Here is a 17,333-nt window from a genome sequence, read left to right on the forward strand (position 1 = left end):
ATATTCAGAAAAAGTTACTAGACAATAAACAAGTAATGAAGAAAATTTTATGACACGTTGAATTTCACAAGACAATGAAATTAAAGAAAAATTATATACTATACATGTATGTTACTATCATTCATAATGAGAACTGATTTTTTTTTTTTTTACATATGAATGCTTCACATTTTTTTACAATTAGTAATTCAATATGCAATCGACTGTTTTACACCATGCATTACTTTTCTAATTGCTCGCCATCATTTGAAACATAAATGTGAAGTTTATATATTGTAATGAATTTGCTGAATACTACCGTTATGGTAATAAAACTTTAGCTACAACATAGAGACTTTTTTTTTTTTTTTATTAATCCATTGCAAGTGCAATGCAAATATCACTTGCAGCAATATGTCACTTGCAAGAGGATATAGTTGCAGTGCATCACTGAATTCTCTCAATTTATTGCACTGACGATATATCAATTATGACAGACTTTTGCTGTTGTTGAACAACGTGCACCATTTTTATATAGTGGACTAACTAGGGTATGACTTAGATTAGCTAGGACTCTATCAAAGTTAAGGTGCATCTCTCAGATGAAAATATCGATAAAATTATTGTGATGTACTTTTGAACATGAAAATATGTGTTTATTAAGAAGTAGCATGATTAATTTATTTTGCTCACTTTCTTAATGCATTTAATATAATAAAGGGCTTTATTTTGTATAAACCAAAACGATATTTCGAATATTTAGATAGTAATAAGGTGCAAGCTTTTTAAATAACAAGGGAGTTAAGCTATCGCGATTCCGAAATGTTATTGAGTAAATTTCTTTCATTAAAGTGAAATCATTAGGCCGAAAAATATTGTACGTATAAGTCATATGTGAAGCACTTGGAATATGCCTAATTTATTGGCGATATCGATATTTTAGAGGGGCATGGTCACGATTTTGGTCAAAAATTATTTTTCCGTTTTTAATGTTTACAATGCTTTAGTAAGTCATTTGTAATGGTTGACCAAAATTTGAGTGTCAGTCGTCGTGTTAAAAGTGAGATTATAATTCTTTGCTATGTAAACAAAGCTTTTGTTTACATTTTGAATACTAAAATGAATAAGAAGATATACAAATCAGTTTGAAAAAGATTTTTTTACTGGTATGTTGAACCCATGTAAACAAAAACAGTACAAGAGTCTTGTTTACATGACAAAGAGTTGCGAGCCCTTGCTTATACCTCTACGACTGACTCTCAAGATTCATTTGATCTTTAGAAATGCATTCATAAAGCATTGTATAAATTAAACACAGAAAAATAAAATTTGGCCCAAATCGTCACATGCCCCTTTAAATGCTTTATGATTTTCTATCCCAGTATTCTGATAATATACTGTTGTGTAAAATACACTATATTTTTGCAACAATGAAACATAAATGAAAGTAATTTTCTTTTTTGATAAACTCTTAAAAGTTTGATAAAATGATAATGACCTTGATGCTTAATTACATATTATATGCAATAGTTAGAATACCTATTATGTGCATAAGTTTCTTGTACATGGCAAGGAAAAGTTTGACAATTCAAATCAACTTTAATTTTTTGATGAAGCTATTACGAGATTAATAAACTGCACATATTCGATAAACATTAACTCTGAAAAACTGTTTTATTTCAAAGATCATGGGATCGAATAGTCCGAAATACCTGATGCTTTCCTGGCCTTTTCCAACGATGTTGGTATTTTACCTGCCAGAAAAACGACGTTTTTCTGGCATTAAAAATATCAAAATCGTTAAACAACCCAAGAAAACGACAGCTATTTCGGATAAGGGATCGAAATAGGATCTCGTACATGCATTCTCATACGACAGTGTACCATGCTAGTGAGTGTCCAATTTACAGCAAAAGGCCTTATTCAAAGAAACAGCACTAACAAAATATCAATTTAGTCAATGGTTTACTGCATGCATTTCTCATTTTATGAAAAATTGTGCACATATGAACGTTTTAAGTCAACTTATCAGACAACTGAATATAATTCTTATCTTAATGAATACATGTCCGTTTTTAGGACTTCTATTATTTTTTTAATCTATATGAAGATTTTAAAAGTTTTTTTTTATTCTGATGAATATAGGCCTGTTTGTACTTTGATAACCACAAGTTTGCCGTTCTATACATATAACTTTAAAACGTTGAAAAAATTCGATAATCATTTTTCTCTTTCAAATTTCAAATGTTATGTTCGGAGGAAATGCAAACGTTAATCAAATCATATGTAATAAGTAATAGTTGGGTAAGTATTAAATTACATGTATTTACTTAGCCCTATCAAAACATGACAAACAATAAAATATGAAATCATTGCTTGATTTAATTCTTTATTAATTTGACGCAACAAGTCTATTTACAATTGCCTTATCATCATTTTCGCTGACTTCAGAGACCTCCAAGTGTTTCCCCAATGGTACCAACATAATTCCTTTGCATCGACACGTGAGTTTTTTCGATACTCTCCATTCAAATTGGTATAGAAACATGTGGAACTGAACCACCCTGCTGAATTGAAGCTTGCTGCACAATTTTCCTTATAGTGATCATGATCCTTATCTTTGGTACTAAAATATGTGTTGTTGGAATTCTGCATACTATCTCCTTAAGTAAAAAAAATACAGTGCACATGTTGTAATTTACACCAAATTCAGCATAACCGACTATTTTAATATTTCTTTCTGATTGCTTTTAAGAAACAACAAATGTAAATATACCCAATCTAATTAAAATTAGACTTGTAATTCCGCTCCTCTACGATACGCTATATCGAAAACCGGGGAGCGGATGGAAGTTCTAATTTTAATTAGATTGTAAATATACCCAGCAAGAACTCTTATCTTAATTCTATGGTATATGCGTAACAACGATTTCACATTCAACATATCCAATCCCTTGGTTCCGTTAAAACTCCCAAGGGTCAGCTTGTACTTGTTAGCCTCGTTATCCACAAAAAATGTTGAATATAATGCGTGAGCTTTTTCTCTCGAAAATTTCATCAAGTCAATTCTTAGAATTTGTTTCTTATCTTTTGTCAATTCATGAATGGCGTCATTTCCTGTAACAAAAAACCACTTATAATCATTACACCGTATGTAATTCATTTATACCGGTAATATAAGAGAACGGTATATCAAGTGGTACCTACCTAACCAGTACTCATGTTCAGCGTGACCAAATCCTTTTTTGTAATCTTTCCAGTTTCTGAAGAAGTTTGTTTTACCATCTATTCTCCTTTGTATTACCTATTATTACGAAAATTATTTAGTGAAATATAGTTAACTTTGGGATGTGATGAAAGAATTGTGAAGTTTTTTTTTAATCTAATCAAAATAGTGGGGACGTTTACAATTTTAAACGATGTCTAGATTTCCGCATAAATTTTGGCGATAGGTTATCTAAACAATGTTTAACAAAACTGTTGTGTTATTTTTATTTTAAAGTTTATTTCCGCTAAATATCTAAGCACAAAACATTTATTGTTACAGTAAGAAAAAGTATCAGTTAATAATTTTGCAAGAAAACAGTAGGTAAATGAGTATTTATACCAGAATCATTGGGTTTGGATTAGTTATATACTGACTACTCACCGTCCACCCCCCTCCATCAGTGGTCATGTCACAGAACACTGTCTTGTTTGTCCCCGGGGCTGGGTAAATTGTGTACACTCCATCTCCACTCGTCGGTCTGTGTTTCTTTAGGTCAGCACAGTCCTTGTATCTGCTATGGACCCCTTAAACGTTTCAATGAGATGAAAATTAAAAAGAAAACTGTTGAATTGTTATCAAATCCCCCCTTTTTTTTTGAAAATGTATGTACGTGATTTAAGGAAGACTTGTCCCTCCTTTAGTTTAAAGCTGGATTTGATGTCTAGAGTCATTGGACCGTGAATGGACAATGCTGTGTCCTTGTGGTCCCAGTCAGATTTCTCCAACATGGACTTCATCTCATCTGAAAATGTAGCATGGTTATTTTTTAAAAAGTATTTTATTCAAAAATATACAAATAAGTACATAAGTGAATATGGATTGAACAACAGGCATACATAGTCTATATTAGTTCTCTCCATTATCATCATAACATAATTATTAGGGAATAACTTAATGTTGCAAGGGTCATTCATATTGAATATTAGAGAAAATAATAGAATCAATAGAAGAAAAATAATATCAAAATATATATCTAGTTTTATGGTTGGCCATTAATCTGTCCGTAATCATGTTTTTATGATATTGTAGTCACAGAGTTGATAATCATTACATAAAATATCAACCTTCAGTAAGCTAGGGGTAAACTTTAATTATTTAGACACTTTTGCAAATTTAAAATCAGTTTTAAGTAAATAGAAATTGTCAACTGAAGACATTCTACGTGTTTAATTACCTGACAGGTGAAGTTTGATTCCCTTGGCATCAACACCCAACATGAGCATCGTGATAACAACCAGTGTCCACATTGTGAATTGTTGTCGACCAACAACAGTCAACAGTCTGCTTTATATACTGTTGTGTATTGATGTTTTCTTGAAGTATGTAATTATAATGAAATGGAACACTAGTTCATTTGAAAATGATATCAAATTATTGACCGATTTTTAAAAAGTAATGTCCTTATTCTTATTTACATGATATAAATTAAATAAAACATGAACAATAACTGTCCGCTTAATTATTGGATTTTTTTTTATTTTTTGCATGTTTTTTCTTTATTTAAAGGTGGAGAGAGTAAAGCTATTTAAAATATGTTTTGGCTTCTAAATAATTATTTGCGATCGACAGATAATTACTTTAATTGGTGTCCTTCAAATAAAACATTTATCACCAACGGGGTTCCGTACATTTGAATCGGTCGTTAAAGATAATATATAATATGGTAAGCTAAGGTTTGTCGAATAATTGCATTGTTCAATAAGAAATCTTCAATCATGTATGGAGGGTAGGAAACTTTCTTGTAATTTTAATTGAAATTAACTCGCACAAACTAGATCTATTGACTTTATGTTTTCTACGTAAAAAGTTTTCAATCGAACGACTGGACAACAAACGCCTTCGTGCTGCCAACGTACGTCAATTAAATGGTAAGAAATACACAATGTAATCTTTATTATAACAAGCATTCTGAGAGTATTGCAAAGGCAATACACGTCCCCTACCGGTTTGTATTATTCTACGAAAGCTTCCAAGCACACAACTATTTCAGAACTATTGTAAACGAGATGTCATGCTTTAATCAGAGATAAAAGAACAAACTCTGAGGAAATTAAAACTATAACGTTATAGTTGATAAAGAAGTTAAATACAAAGTCGGTAAAATAATACTCCTTATTTTATCTCATGTAATTTCGCCAAGTCCATTAAGTATTCGCCGGTAAAAATTTGTGAAAACGATGTACTGTTATGCACAATATAATTTCTTATCGTCTTCTGTACCCCAAATCAAACCAAACAGTTAAACAGCCGAACCCGACAACGAACCCGATTGTGATAATACAAAAAAAACCTGCCGATTAAATTTACAACACAATGTTTGACACTATTTTACAGAATTTATTTGTTTGTTAGAAATTATAAAAGGAATGGTACAAGTAACGCACGATATTATTTCTAACAACACTGGCCTCGTTTATTCAATACACACCGAACCCGATAATGAACCCGAACATTAAAAAATTGGAATATAAAAAATTAATTTTCTCGAAAATATGTCACCCAAACGCTATAAAAGTGTAAACTTGATCTGTAGTTTGACATTTTGAAGCTATTCAGTAAGTTTCATATTATTACTCAAATGCATAAAGAAAAAAAAGTGTGGAAAACTGAAGTGGGACAGACAGACGGACGGACGGACGGACAGACGGACGGACTGACGGACGCAGAGGAAAGCTATAGTCCCCTCCGGTGACACCGGTAGGGGACTAATAATAAAAATCTGTCATTTGTCTCCTCCAGACAAATTTTTTTTACATTTTGTGTTGACAATAGTTGAATTATTTAAAGACAGAGGGTTTAATACAGTAAAACTTCTAAAGGAATTTTTCTCATAAATTACAATAAAAGGGACATTTCAATATAAAATGATATATTTACATTTTTAAATGTCTTTGTCCGTGATTATAACACGAATCAATTTTGAACCCTATAGCCTAATATTTATATTTTCAACTTTCTTAGTCTGTGATAACATTAAAAATCAATTTTAAACCTTAAAACCAAATAACTTCATAAAACATGAGAGACACAAAATGGACCTGTCTTATAGCATAACAGAGAAACGGTATTGGCTGCGCCGCATAGTAATACATTGCAAGTGCTATATAAGAAAATAGTGCACGTGGTTTTAAAATAATGTTTTAAAGTGTACAAATTGGAAATAATATAAATATAAGTAATAAGAAATTATTCTATGAATATTATGATGTGATAATTCCGGTCGGGGCGTGGCCAAATCTATCATAAAGCCCGAAGAGCTCTTTTGGATTTGACCACGCCCCGGCCGAAATTATCAGCTCATAATACGTAAAGAATGGTTCCATTTTTTGTAAATAATTTCATAAATGCTGAGAGACACAAAATGGGCGTGTCTTATAGCATAACCGAAAACGGTATTGGCTGCGCCGCGTAGCAATACATACATGTAGCATGTGCTTAACACTTACTAACTATCTTTCTTGTATGAATTTGCAATGATTATCATTTCTGCAACTTTTGTGGGCATTGTCATGAATGATCAATCTTAATGTCAATTCTTCATAAAGACTAATTTGTCTAGTGATTGTCCTGAAAATAATAATACGTGTACTAGTACTTGACGTTGGATCCTGCAATCAAAAGTCTTAAAGTTTTTTTCTAAAGTATGTTTTAAAAATCTACACACATAGCTTAACCAAAATTCAAAACAACATTTTGGGGTCTATATGCTTCATTTGGCGATACGGTGTATTTAACATGACCTTTCTGCATTGAAAGTACAGATTGCACATAAATCGCTTTTCCCTCTATATTTTATAATCGGAATGAACCATGACATCAAATACAAATTTATACTATTTAAATAAATAAAATTAAAGTGATCATAAAGAAAATTGTTACAATTTCTTCACCTATTTGATATTTTGACCTTTTTGCACTGATAAAACGCTATTTTTATCCGTTACCAATTCAACATGAAATGAAATTATTTAAAAGTCTCAAAAATTTTCTTAAATAATGATAAACTTGTCAGAAATATCTTAAAATTTCAGAAAATAAAACACAAATAATGGGTCTATTATGATTTGAGATATGGCATGAAATTTACTGATTTTAGACATAAACTGGGATTCATTTTTTCGTGACTTTTATGAAATTTAATTTAAATTTGCCAATATGTGTCGATAGAAATATTGAAAAATTGTAAAATAATGTTTTTCATAAGATATCCTAATGCACAAAATCTCTGGAAATTTTGTTTTCTCTGAAAATAAGGAAGCTAAAGTGACGGTACTCTAAAACAGCTGAGTTGTGAAAAATGTTCATTTTCTTCTAAAAAACCTTCCGCTACAAAATATAGTCCCATACTAAACTCTGAGAATATGTAATTTTTTTCTTTACTATTTTATTTAAGATAGTTTAATTGGCATTATAAAATTTGAATTCATGAGTAGAATCAATATATGATGCATAACTTTCTAGAATAGAGGTGACCCAAAATGGCTACCAAAAAAACAGAGGAACGAACCTCTTTAACACTTGTGAGGAGGAAAACACAAAACAAAGCTTACCTACCACGTCTTCATCATTAGATTAGTAACACAAGTGTATGTTTTTTAATTATTATTAATCGTTTAAAATTTTAATCTCTTTCTAACGAGTAATTAAGGAAGTCATCTCGTAAAAAACTATAAAAATGATTCAACTTTGTCCCAACAAAGTTTGGTAATCGCCCGATTTTTTGTAGAATATGTTCCGTTTTAAGAACTGTCGTTATTTTTGGGATGCAAAGAAATTAAAAGGCGTTCAAACCATACCAACAATCAATAGAAAAAACGAAAAATGTTATCTATGTGCATATTTCTGAATAAAATTCATTTCATTTACATAATGTTACCCGATTATGAACGTGGTTGGTAATATCTTTTTTATCCCCATAAATTGTGTATCATTAAGAATTTAAACATAAGACAAACAATGAACAGATTCGTGCGTTTTAATACAATGTTTTTCAAATGTTTACATTGGCTGAATCATCATTTTAGCCGACTTCAGCGATCTCCATGTGGATCCCCAGTCGTACCAAGATAATTCCTTTGCATCCTGGTTCGAGTCTTTTTTGTACGGCCCATTCAGATTGGTACGAAAACAACTGCTAAACCATCCTGCAGTTTTGTAGACCTCTGCACAGTTGCTTTTGTCGTTGTCATTATCATTATCTGTAGTACTGAAGTACATGTTGTTGCTAGACTTTCCCAAACTATCGCCTAAATTAAAAAAAAATAATTAATACAGGTATCAGCACCTTCAGTTTTATTTGTTAACTCGCGATAACGTGCAACGGCAAGTCGTTTAATTTCATTTTTAAAGTTTATAATGCACGAGCATTTATATTCAACATACCTAAACCTTTGGTTCCGTTGAAACTTCCAAGCGTCAGTTTGTACTTGCTAGCCTCGTTACCAACGAAAAAAGACGAATATATTGCGTGGGCTTTTTCTTTTGAAAATTTCACTAAGTCAATTCTTAGAATTTGTTTCTTATCTTTTGTTAATTCATGAATGGCATCATTTCCTGTAACAACAAAACATTCATAATCATTACACAGTACTATTTATTTATAATGCATGATGTATATCAGAACGGTACATCTAGTTGAACCTACCCAACCAATACTCGTGTTCAGGGTGACCAAACCCTTTTTTGTAATCTTTCCAGTTTCTGAAGAAGTTTGTTTCCCCGTCAATTCTCCTTTGTATTACCTACCAGTACAACAATTTTAATGAAATACAGTCAACATCGAATTATTTGTGTATTGGTGTTTTTTTTAAATTTAAAAATCGTTACTTTTGCAATTTTTTACGATTTCTAGATTAATTTCAACAATATTTCACAAAAATACCGTGTAAGTTTTATTTAATAGTTTATTTCTGCAAAATTATCGTGCAGAAAAAAAACATTAATTTTACAGTAGAAAAAGTATCATTTAAGAATAAACGAGTCCAAAATTATTGGCCCTGATTCATCTAATTTTGTCCCAAGTTTTACTGAATACTCACCGTCCACCCCCCTCCCTCAGTTGTCATGTCACAGAACACTGTCTTGTTTGTTCCCGGGGTTGGGTAAATTGTGTAAACTCCACTCATCGGTCTGTGTTTCTTTATGTCAGCACAGTCCTTGTATCTGCTATGGACCCCTTAAACGTTTCAACGAAATGAAAATTTAAAAGAAAACTGGAGAATAAAATTGTTATGATAATCTAATTCTCACTTGATTTCTTTCCTTTTCTTTGAAAATGTTTATACGTGATTTTAAGAAGACTTGTCCCTCCTTCAGTTTAAAGCTGGATTGGATATCTAGAGTCATTGGACCGTGAATGGACAATGCTGTGTCCTTGTGGTCCCAGTCAGATTTCTCCAACATGGACTTCATCTCATCTGCAGATGTAGCATAGTTATTTTATCCAAAAATATACATATAATTAAGTATATAAGTGAATATGGGTTGAACAACAGGCAAAATCGCCTTTATAATATTAGTTATCTAATCATTATACATGTGGCATGATTATTAACTTAATGCCGTAAAGGTCACTCATATTGAAAAGTAGAGGAAATAATAGAAGGTATAAATGAAAAGAAATATCAAAATAATCTATCCAAATTGATAGTTGGCCTTTAACCTGTCCGTTATTTAAATTAACTGCGTAGCAAAATCATTAAAATAACTTAACAAAAATTAATTTATGACGAGCTTATATAAAGTAGATATAACTGTCACAGAGTTGATAATCATTAAATAAAATATCAACTCTCAATTAGCTAGGGGTGGGCTTTAATTAATAAACATTTTTGCATATTTAAGATCAGCATTAAGTAATGGAAATTGTCAACTGAAGACAATCTACATGTTTAATTACCTGAGAGCTGAAGTTTGATTCCTTTGGCATCAACACCCCACATGACCATCGTGATAACAACCAGTGTCCACATTGTGAATTGTTGTCGACCAAAAACAGCCAACAGTCTGCTTTATATACTGTTGTGTATTGATGTATTCTTGAAGTATGTAATTATAATGAAATAGAATATCTTGTACATTTGAAAATGATACCAAATTATTGACTGATTTTATTATATCCTTATTCTTATTTGCATGTTATAAATGGTAAATAACTGTTCGCTTAAGAATTTTTTGTTCATTTTTTTTCTTTCTCTCTTTAAAGTTGGAGTGAGTAAAGCTATTTAAAATGTCTGATGATACCAATTTATTGACTGGTTTTTAAAAAGTTATATCCTTATTCTTATTTACATGTTTTAAATTATATAAATCATGATAAAAAAAAACTGTCCGTTTAACTCTTGGACAGATACTTAGTTGAATTGGCGTCCATCAGATAAAACATGCGTCACCAACGGGGTTCCGTACATTTGAATTGTTTAATAATCTATCATCGATTAAGATAATATATTTTACGTTTAAGATAATATACCAGGTATTCTATGGTTATCTAAGGTTTGTCGAATAATTGTATTGTTCAATAAGAAATCTTCGATCATGTATGCAGGATAGGAAACTTTCTTGTATTTAATTAACTCCCACCTACTAGATATGTTAGCTTTATGTTTTCAACGTAAAAAGTGATTATCTGTCATTTCTCCCTTCCATAAAAGGTAGGAAAGGAACTATTGGACTCATTATCATGCTGTTACGTCATAAACACAAAACAGTGAAGAATATTTTTTCACGAGGTAATTTTTCTACAACACATACACGTAAAAAGATGCAAAGACCTTATTTTTTGAAACCAACCAAGTCTTTTACAACGACCCTTGTTAATCTTTCCGTAGTTACACAGGACGTTAAGTACAACGTTAACCCTATCTTGATAAAAATACTCTGTTTTGATGGACTACATTTTAAAATTCGCTCCATTTTAGCAATAATTCATGTACAGTACGTATTTTGCCTTGCCTCTGATAATTTATTTTTATAGCATTTCAGGCCTCTTTTTATTTCACAGTTTTGAACAAAACTTGCATTTAGATATATGTGTTAAATATCAATTCATTATAATAATTGGATTAACTGTTTGTACAAAAATTAATCCTTTTGATGATTATCTCAAGTTTATCTTTTTAAAATCATGCAATAATGTATGTATGTATAGCAATTGCATGTTACTATGATAGTCACATGAAAATATGAAAAACCAGTTTTATGAATTATTTTAATAAATAATTTATCGAGAAGTTTGCTTCAAACACACGTGAGTTATTGGGTATTTTTAAAGCTGCTTGGTCCGATATTTTTTTTTTTATTACAGTATCAATTTTTTTCTATACAAACCATTTATCTTAGAAAGTTAATGACTTTCTCCTATTTACATCAGAAGAACCAGTCTCCTTTCAAAGTTAGAAATATTCAAAGTAAATAAAAATAATTTCTTTTTGGGCAAACGAAAAAACAAACCAAAATGCATCACGGGAATATTTAGAAAAGGAAACCGTTTGGTTTCGTCCCCCGAATAATTGGGGTTATTCAACCCGCATGCTATGCATCGATTGTAAAGAAAGCAAACTTCAGAAATATTAGCGAACAAAACATACACATGTTTATTTGTAATTTGTCTGATCATTTCGATTAAGCGATGTCAAAGTCGGAACACAACCATACCTGTCTCGTCGTCAGGGGCGTACTTTAACATGAGGCGAAATAACGCGGTACCCTTTTATGTCGTTTGTTTTGTTAGCAAATTTTGTACGTATTTTTCTTCATTGAAATTTGGCTTAATTGACTGGGAAAACTACTGCAATATCTATTATTATACATATACTTAGCATAACCATCGTTTAAAAGCGTGCAAAAAAATTGATATAAAATCAGACCAAGCAGCTTTAAATTATCTATATAATATATTCATTTTTATTTACGCTGTATGTGACAATAACATTATTTTGTTTATAATGGACGTAAAGTTTCAAAAACTTGACAACCGCTCAACCAAGGGCTCTCAATATTCTACTAACCTATCCAAGTAATTAAGAACCAAAGAAGTGTTCGGGGGTAGGATGGGGTCACAACGTGGAAGGGGGGGGGGGCAAAAATTTATATAGGAATATATTGGGAAATCTTTATGTAACGTCCAGAGTTTGATGAAGGTTTATATCACATATATAAACATTTGTTTAGGACCTTTTTGAGAACTGCAATGCTCAACATGTGCTATGCCTATAAAAATCATCCTATTAGAAAAGGGTCTAGTGATACATGTAATAAAAATAAAAATATCCAGGCGGAAAATGGTTTTTAATTTATACAGTATCTACTTGTATTATACTGCATTGTCCAGATATTTTGTATTTTGACTGCATTAAGCTGCATTTATTGTGGCTATAATTCTTCAGGTGAGCAATAAGGCCCAGGGGCCTCCTGTTTTTATTTATTCCCATATCTTTAACATAAATATGCATATACCATTTGCTCGCGATAAATGAGTGGCAAATGTTTATCACTTGTATAAATAATTTATTTCAAGTCAAACAGACTACATAATGATCACAATATAATGCATGTAGTATGCTTATTTATATTTCCGTTCCGTACAGCACAAAGCTAAATGCATTGTTATAATACTTTAGAGAAATTCAAAAGAATATATTACAAACAAAACAACCAACTATTCATAAAATTTCGTCAAATATGAACAACTTGTACAACGAACATTGTTTCTGTCTAGTATATACTCTATTCCAAAATTTATAAATTTTCCGTTTCCGTTCCATTCAGCGTTTTAGTAACACTCGATTTTCTATAAAAAAAAAAACGTTCCGCTTTCAAAAGAGTTATTTTTTGAGATGCTAAGAATTTGATTAGGTATTTTAAAGCAAACCTCCAATTTAAAGGGGCATGGCCACGATTTTGGCCAAATTCTATTTTGATGTTTTTATTATATTCAATGCTTTGTAAATGTATTTCTAATGATCAAATTAAATTTAGGAGTCTTTCGTAGAGTTATAAGCAAGATTCAGGGCTCACAATTCTTTGTCATGTAAACAATGCTCGTGCCCTGTTTTTGTTTACAAAGGTTCAATATACCAGTAAAAATTCTGTTTCCAGCTTTGTTCTCTACTGAAATTTTTACTTCAGCGTTCAAAATGTAAACAAACGCTTTGTTTACATAGCAAAGAATTTCAAACTCTGTAACTCGCTTATAGCTCAAAAAATTACACTCAAATTTCGGTTGCCTATTAAAAATGCCTTTCTGAGGCATTGTAAGTATTATAATCGGAAAAATAATTTTTGACCAAATCGTGACCATGCCCCTTTAAGGAGAACACAAGAAAAATATTTATATCTGTGCATATTTCTTATAGTTCATTACATTCAAGAATGGCATCCGATTATCATGGTTGATAATAGATGCGAGAGCTATCGTTTAAGGAGGGTGGGTAGTCAATAAACTAACCATCAGAAATGTTCTAAATTTTGACAATTGATAAGATATTTTTGGCCACAAACGAACATTAAATAAAGAAAAAGTCCAAATATTTTAGCTTTAAAATTTGATTATTGTCTTATACCTTAATGTAGAGCTCTTCTTTTGAAGATTCTTTTAACATAATCACCCTTTACTTCAACCCACTTATTAAGTTGTTTTTTTTATCATGCTTTGGAATGAGCCCCTGTCCTGTCCTGACACTAAAAAAACCCCGCCAAAAATAGTCTGGAACTGAAGTGAAAAAAGCTCCCGGATAACAGGGTTTTTTTTCAATTTCGGTAATAGAAAAAAGTCACATGGTAATTTATCTTTATCTTATTGTTGCATTTCTTTTTCAAGCAAATAGTCATGTGTGTACTTTGCAGTGTGCGAAGGAGCACTAATTATTATCTAAAAGGTAGATCTCTATCGTTTCTGACTTCGGTCGTCTGATCTTGTAATATTTTTACATCCTATAATATTTCATGAATATAACTTCTGTAACACATTCGGCCTTTTTTTGAAAATCTGAGCAACTCAACCATCACAATTAAAGGCAATTATACGAAGAACCTTTATTGTTGCTTTCCCCCGTTTTTCAATTGTAGGTTGCTTTGTTTAGTGAGACATATTTTATTTTCCAGTTTTTTTCTTCAGGTTTATAAAAATGGAACCAAGATCCCCTGTAATAATCTTATGTAGATGTCTTCTGTCACACTTTTCATAAACATTCAGTAGTTTTTATTTACAAATTTGCAATCGCTTTGGATTTTGTTCATCATTCGAAATGTGGGGGGAAAGAAACCTTCCTGTCCGCTTAATATTCTTTTAAAATCTTTAAAACGCTACCCGGTGGAATGAATACTATTTTTGCTATCTGGTTTACCGTTACTATTCCATCTGTCAATGATGAATTTCACTGCTGCGATTGATTTCTCACTTATAAGTGATCTAAGCTTTCCCATCTTCCCAAGTTTAGGGTTTAAATGTGTATGTAAAGTGAAGCGGATCAGAAACTCTTGATTTGGGAAGATGAGTTTTCCAGTTTTTGTCCCCCAGTAATTGTCATTAGCTAATGATATTTAGTATAGGTCCCGATGTTTGAAATTTCATTTCGGGACTTTCTTTATATTCTCAGTTCCTTAAGATGGGTCCAAAAAGGTGGTTTCTTTATATATCGCTACATGTATGTTCAAATGTTGTTATTTCATATCAATTCAATCGTCTGGATGACATTAACATTTTGACAAATGGTTAGTTTAATCAGGCGTAAAATCAGAACGGAGTACATGTAGTGTAACTGTTTCAAATAGCCCTCGCATTTTTTCTCGGAAATAATCTACTATTTATTTAAAGTTATTTACTGATAGAATTGATACATGACAAACAAAACAGAATTTAGATTCATTTTGTTTTTATTTTTCAATTGTTTACATTGGCCGTATCATCATTTTTGCCGACTTCAGCGACCTCCAAGTGTTTCCCCAATAGTACCAGCTTAATTTCTTTGCATCGGCACGTGAGTCTTTTAGGTACTCACCATTCAGATTGGTACTGAAACAGTTATTGAACCATCCTGCAGTTTTGTAGATCTCTGCACAGTTTCCTTTGCGGTTGTCATTATCACTATTCATAGTACTGAAGTACATGTTGTTGCTTTGCCCGCTCAAACTATCGCCTTGATTTGAAAGAAAATATTATGCTGAACATTTAGTTGTTTACAAATTATATCAGCACGTTGCATTTTATTTGTCAATTCGCCATAATGTGCAACAGCAAGTCGTCTTATTTCATTTTTATGGTTTTATATAAGGGACAAACAGTCAACACACCAACACCTTTGGTTCCGTTAAAACTTCCGAGCGTCAGTCTGTACTTGTTAGCCTCGTTATCAACAAAAAATGACGAATATGTCGCATGACCTTTCTTTCTCGAAAATTTCATCAAGTCAATTCTAAGAATCTGTTTCTTATCTTTTGTTAATTCATGAATGGCGTCATTCCCTGGAAATGCAAAACTTTCAGAATTTTTAACCCGTATAACTCTTATTAATTCTTCTATCGCGCATACTACATGTATATGAGAACGGTACATCAAGTTAATTGTACCTACCCAACCAGTATTCATGTTCAGCGTGACCAAATCCTTTTTTGTAATCTTTCCAGTTTCTGTAGAAATTTGTTTCTCCGTCTGTTCTCCTTTGAATTACCTATCAGTTCAAAAATATTAACATCAATATGTACGTGGTGGAATTATTTTTGTTGTGTTTTTTTTTATAACTATTTTATCATAATAATTAAAACTTTTTTAAACGATTTCTAGATTTCTGCATTGGGTGGCGGGAATCTAACAGGCGTTGGATTTACGGCAGAACTTTGTATATGTCATTTTAATTTTTTGCATGTCTATATTAAGGGAAATCACCCTGCTATTGTTGTTTAGTATTTTTTGTATATATTTTACCTTTGCTCATTTTTTTTTTACTTATAAGGGACATTCCACAGTAGCTGTTCAATGAAACATTTTAATAAGTTGGAGTTTTGACTTTGTCGGGGGATCTCTCTGTTTGGTTTCTGATGTAGTTAATTTGTGTAAGTTTTTGATTCGTCATTGATAAATGACATTATTTCGTCAATGACTACTTAGTTGTTTCTTAAGGTGAAAATTAACAAACTGCATTTCGTAGCCGAAACAAAGATTTGAGATTATTAATTGAATAATCTATATCGGTAATCGTTAAGATGATGGATGGGCATAAAGGGAAATTAGTGATTCAAACGACATTTACAAAAGTAACATGTTATATTTATTTTACAGTTAAATTCTGCCAAATTCTCCTGCACTTAACACTTATTTTTATCAGGTAGAAATTTTAGTAACAGTAAAGAATTTTCTAAAGAAGAAGTAAGTAAATGAGTCTTTATACCAGAATAATTGGGTCTGAGTCATTTATTTACTGACTACTCACCGTCCACCCCCCTCCATCAGTGGTCATGTCACAGAACACTGTCTTGTTTGTCTCCGGGGTTGGGTAAATTGTGTACACTCCATCTCTACTCAACGGCCTGTGTTTCTTTATATTTGCACAGTCCTTGTGTCTGCTATGAATCCCTAAAACAATTCAACAATATTGAAATTCAAAATAAAAAGTAGAGACCTGCCGTTTTAAATAAATATAGTTTTGAATTGTTCATACGTGATTTTAGGAAGACTTGTCCCTCCTTCAGTTTAAAGCTGGATTGGATATCTAGAGTCATTGGACCGTGAATGGACAGAGCTGTCTCCTTGTGGTCCCAGTCAGATCTATCTAACATGGACTTCATCTCATCTGAAAATTTAGCAACATGGATCCAAATTTATGTTGAAAAAAGGTAAATGTGTCGCTCGATCTTGTTGAGCGTTACTAAAGATCGAAGCAAAATGCGTATGATTTATTCTATAAAAGAATGCAGTTGTAGATTTTAAAGGGTTATGTCGCGATTTTGGTCAAATTTTATTCTTTTTTTTTATTGTTTACAATGCTTTAGTAATGCATTTTAAATGATCAGCCAAAATTTGAGTGTTTGTCGTCGAGTTAGAGGCAAGATACAGAGCTCACAATTTGTTATGTAAACAAGACTAATGTCA

General features: G+C 31.6%; 5 protein-coding genes across 5 annotated transcripts in view; 1 reads left to right on the forward strand and 4 right to left on the reverse strand.

Moving 5' to 3' along the window:
• The window catches only part of LOC105330266 (UPAR/Ly6 domain-containing protein CG9338), a 3,109-nt gene extending 2,781 nt beyond the window's left edge, over positions 1-328 (forward strand). Inside the window, exon 3 of the mRNA XM_011431877.4 lies at positions 1-328. This exon is cut by the window's left edge and continues 185 nt beyond it. Coding sequence (XP_011430179.3) covers positions 1-21 — 21 coding nt within the window. The 3' untranslated portion in view covers positions 22-328.
• Positions 329-2,342: 2,014 nt separating this feature from the next.
• The window catches only part of LOC105329191 (microfibril-associated glycoprotein 4), a 54,091-nt gene continuing 39,100 nt past the window's right edge, over positions 2,343-17,333 (reverse strand). The window contains exon 6 of the mRNA XM_066089150.1: positions 2,343-2,642. Coding sequence (XP_065945222.1) covers positions 2,395-2,642 — 248 coding nt within the window. The 3' untranslated portion in view covers positions 2,343-2,394. The remainder of the gene's footprint in view (positions 2,643-17,333) is intronic.
• LOC105330265 (fibroleukin) lies at positions 2,771-4,537 on the reverse strand. The gene is made up of 5 exons (XM_066086962.1): positions 4,422-4,537; positions 3,858-3,989; positions 3,629-3,771; positions 3,187-3,283; positions 2,771-3,096 (listed from the first exon to the last, which is right to left on the reverse strand). The coding sequence occupies exons 1-5, from the start codon at positions 4,492-4,494 to the stop codon at positions 2,771-2,773; spliced, it is 771 nt and encodes a 256-aa protein (XP_065943034.1). The 5' UTR covers positions 4,495-4,537.
• On the reverse strand, positions 8,209-9,660 carry LOC136269590 (fibroleukin-like). Its single transcript, XM_066089153.1, has 5 exons — positions 9,532-9,660; positions 9,286-9,422; positions 8,892-8,988; positions 8,630-8,800; positions 8,209-8,493 (listed from the first exon to the last, which is right to left on the reverse strand). Exons 1-5 carry the CDS (start codon positions 9,656-9,658, stop codon positions 8,246-8,248), a joined length of 780 nt encoding a protein of 259 aa, XP_065945225.1. The 5' UTR covers positions 9,659-9,660; the 3' UTR covers positions 8,209-8,245.
• On the reverse strand, positions 14,552-17,063 carry LOC136276081 (ryncolin-1-like). The gene is made up of 6 exons (XM_066086967.1): positions 16,903-17,063; positions 16,675-16,817; positions 15,819-15,915; positions 15,539-15,709; positions 15,247-15,384; positions 14,552-14,778 (listed from the first exon to the last, which is right to left on the reverse strand). Exons 1-6 carry the CDS (start codon positions 17,027-17,029, stop codon positions 14,552-14,554), a joined length of 903 nt encoding a protein of 300 aa, XP_065943039.1. The 5' UTR covers positions 17,030-17,063.

The sequence above is a fragment of the Magallana gigas genome, chromosome 6, assembly GCF_963853765.1.
Source record: "Magallana gigas chromosome 6, xbMagGiga1.1, whole genome shotgun sequence".
Lineage (NCBI taxonomy): Eukaryota > Metazoa > Mollusca > Bivalvia > Ostreida > Ostreidae > Magallana > Magallana gigas.

What these genes read in the sequence shown, in the direction of transcription:
- LOC105330265 (XM_066086962.1), bottom strand. Translation starts at nt 4,494, where the DNA reads ATGTGGACACTGGTTGTTATCACGATGCTCATGTTGGGTGTTGATGCC. An exon ending in AATCAAACTTCACCTGTCAG is followed by an intron (nt 3,990 to 4,421) that starts GTAATTAAACAC and finishes CTACATTTTCAG; the next exon opens with ATGAGATGAAGTCCATGTTG. An exon ending in TGAACATGAGTACTGGTTAG is followed by an intron (nt 3,097 to 3,186) that starts GTAGGTACCACT and finishes TTTTTGTTACAG; the next exon opens with GAAATGACGCCATTCATGAA.
- LOC136269590 (XM_066089153.1), bottom strand. Translation starts at nt 9,658, where the DNA reads ATGAAGTCCATGTTGGAGAAATCTGACTGGGACCACAAGGACACAGCA. An exon ending in ACAAGTCTTCTTAAAATCAC is followed by an intron (nt 9,423 to 9,531) that starts GTATAAACATTT and finishes GAAACGTTTAAG; the next exon opens with GGGTCCATAGCAGATACAAG. An exon ending in TGAACACGAGTATTGGTTGG is followed by an intron (nt 8,801 to 8,891) that starts GTAGGTTCAACT and finishes TTGTTGTTACAG; the next exon opens with GAAATGATGCCATTCATGAA.
- LOC136276081 (XM_066086967.1), bottom strand. Translation starts at nt 17,029, where the DNA reads ATGAAGTCCATGTTAGATAGATCTGACTGGGACCACAAGGAGACAGCT. An exon ending in CTGATGGAGGGGGGTGGACG is followed by an intron (nt 15,916 to 16,674) that starts GTGAGTAGTCAG and finishes TTGAACTGATAG; the next exon opens with GTAATTCAAAGGAGAACAGA. An exon ending in TAACGGAACCAAAGGTGTTG is followed by an intron (nt 15,385 to 15,538) that starts GTGTGTTGACTG and finishes TTTCAAATCAAG; the next exon opens with GCGATAGTTTGAGCGGGCAA.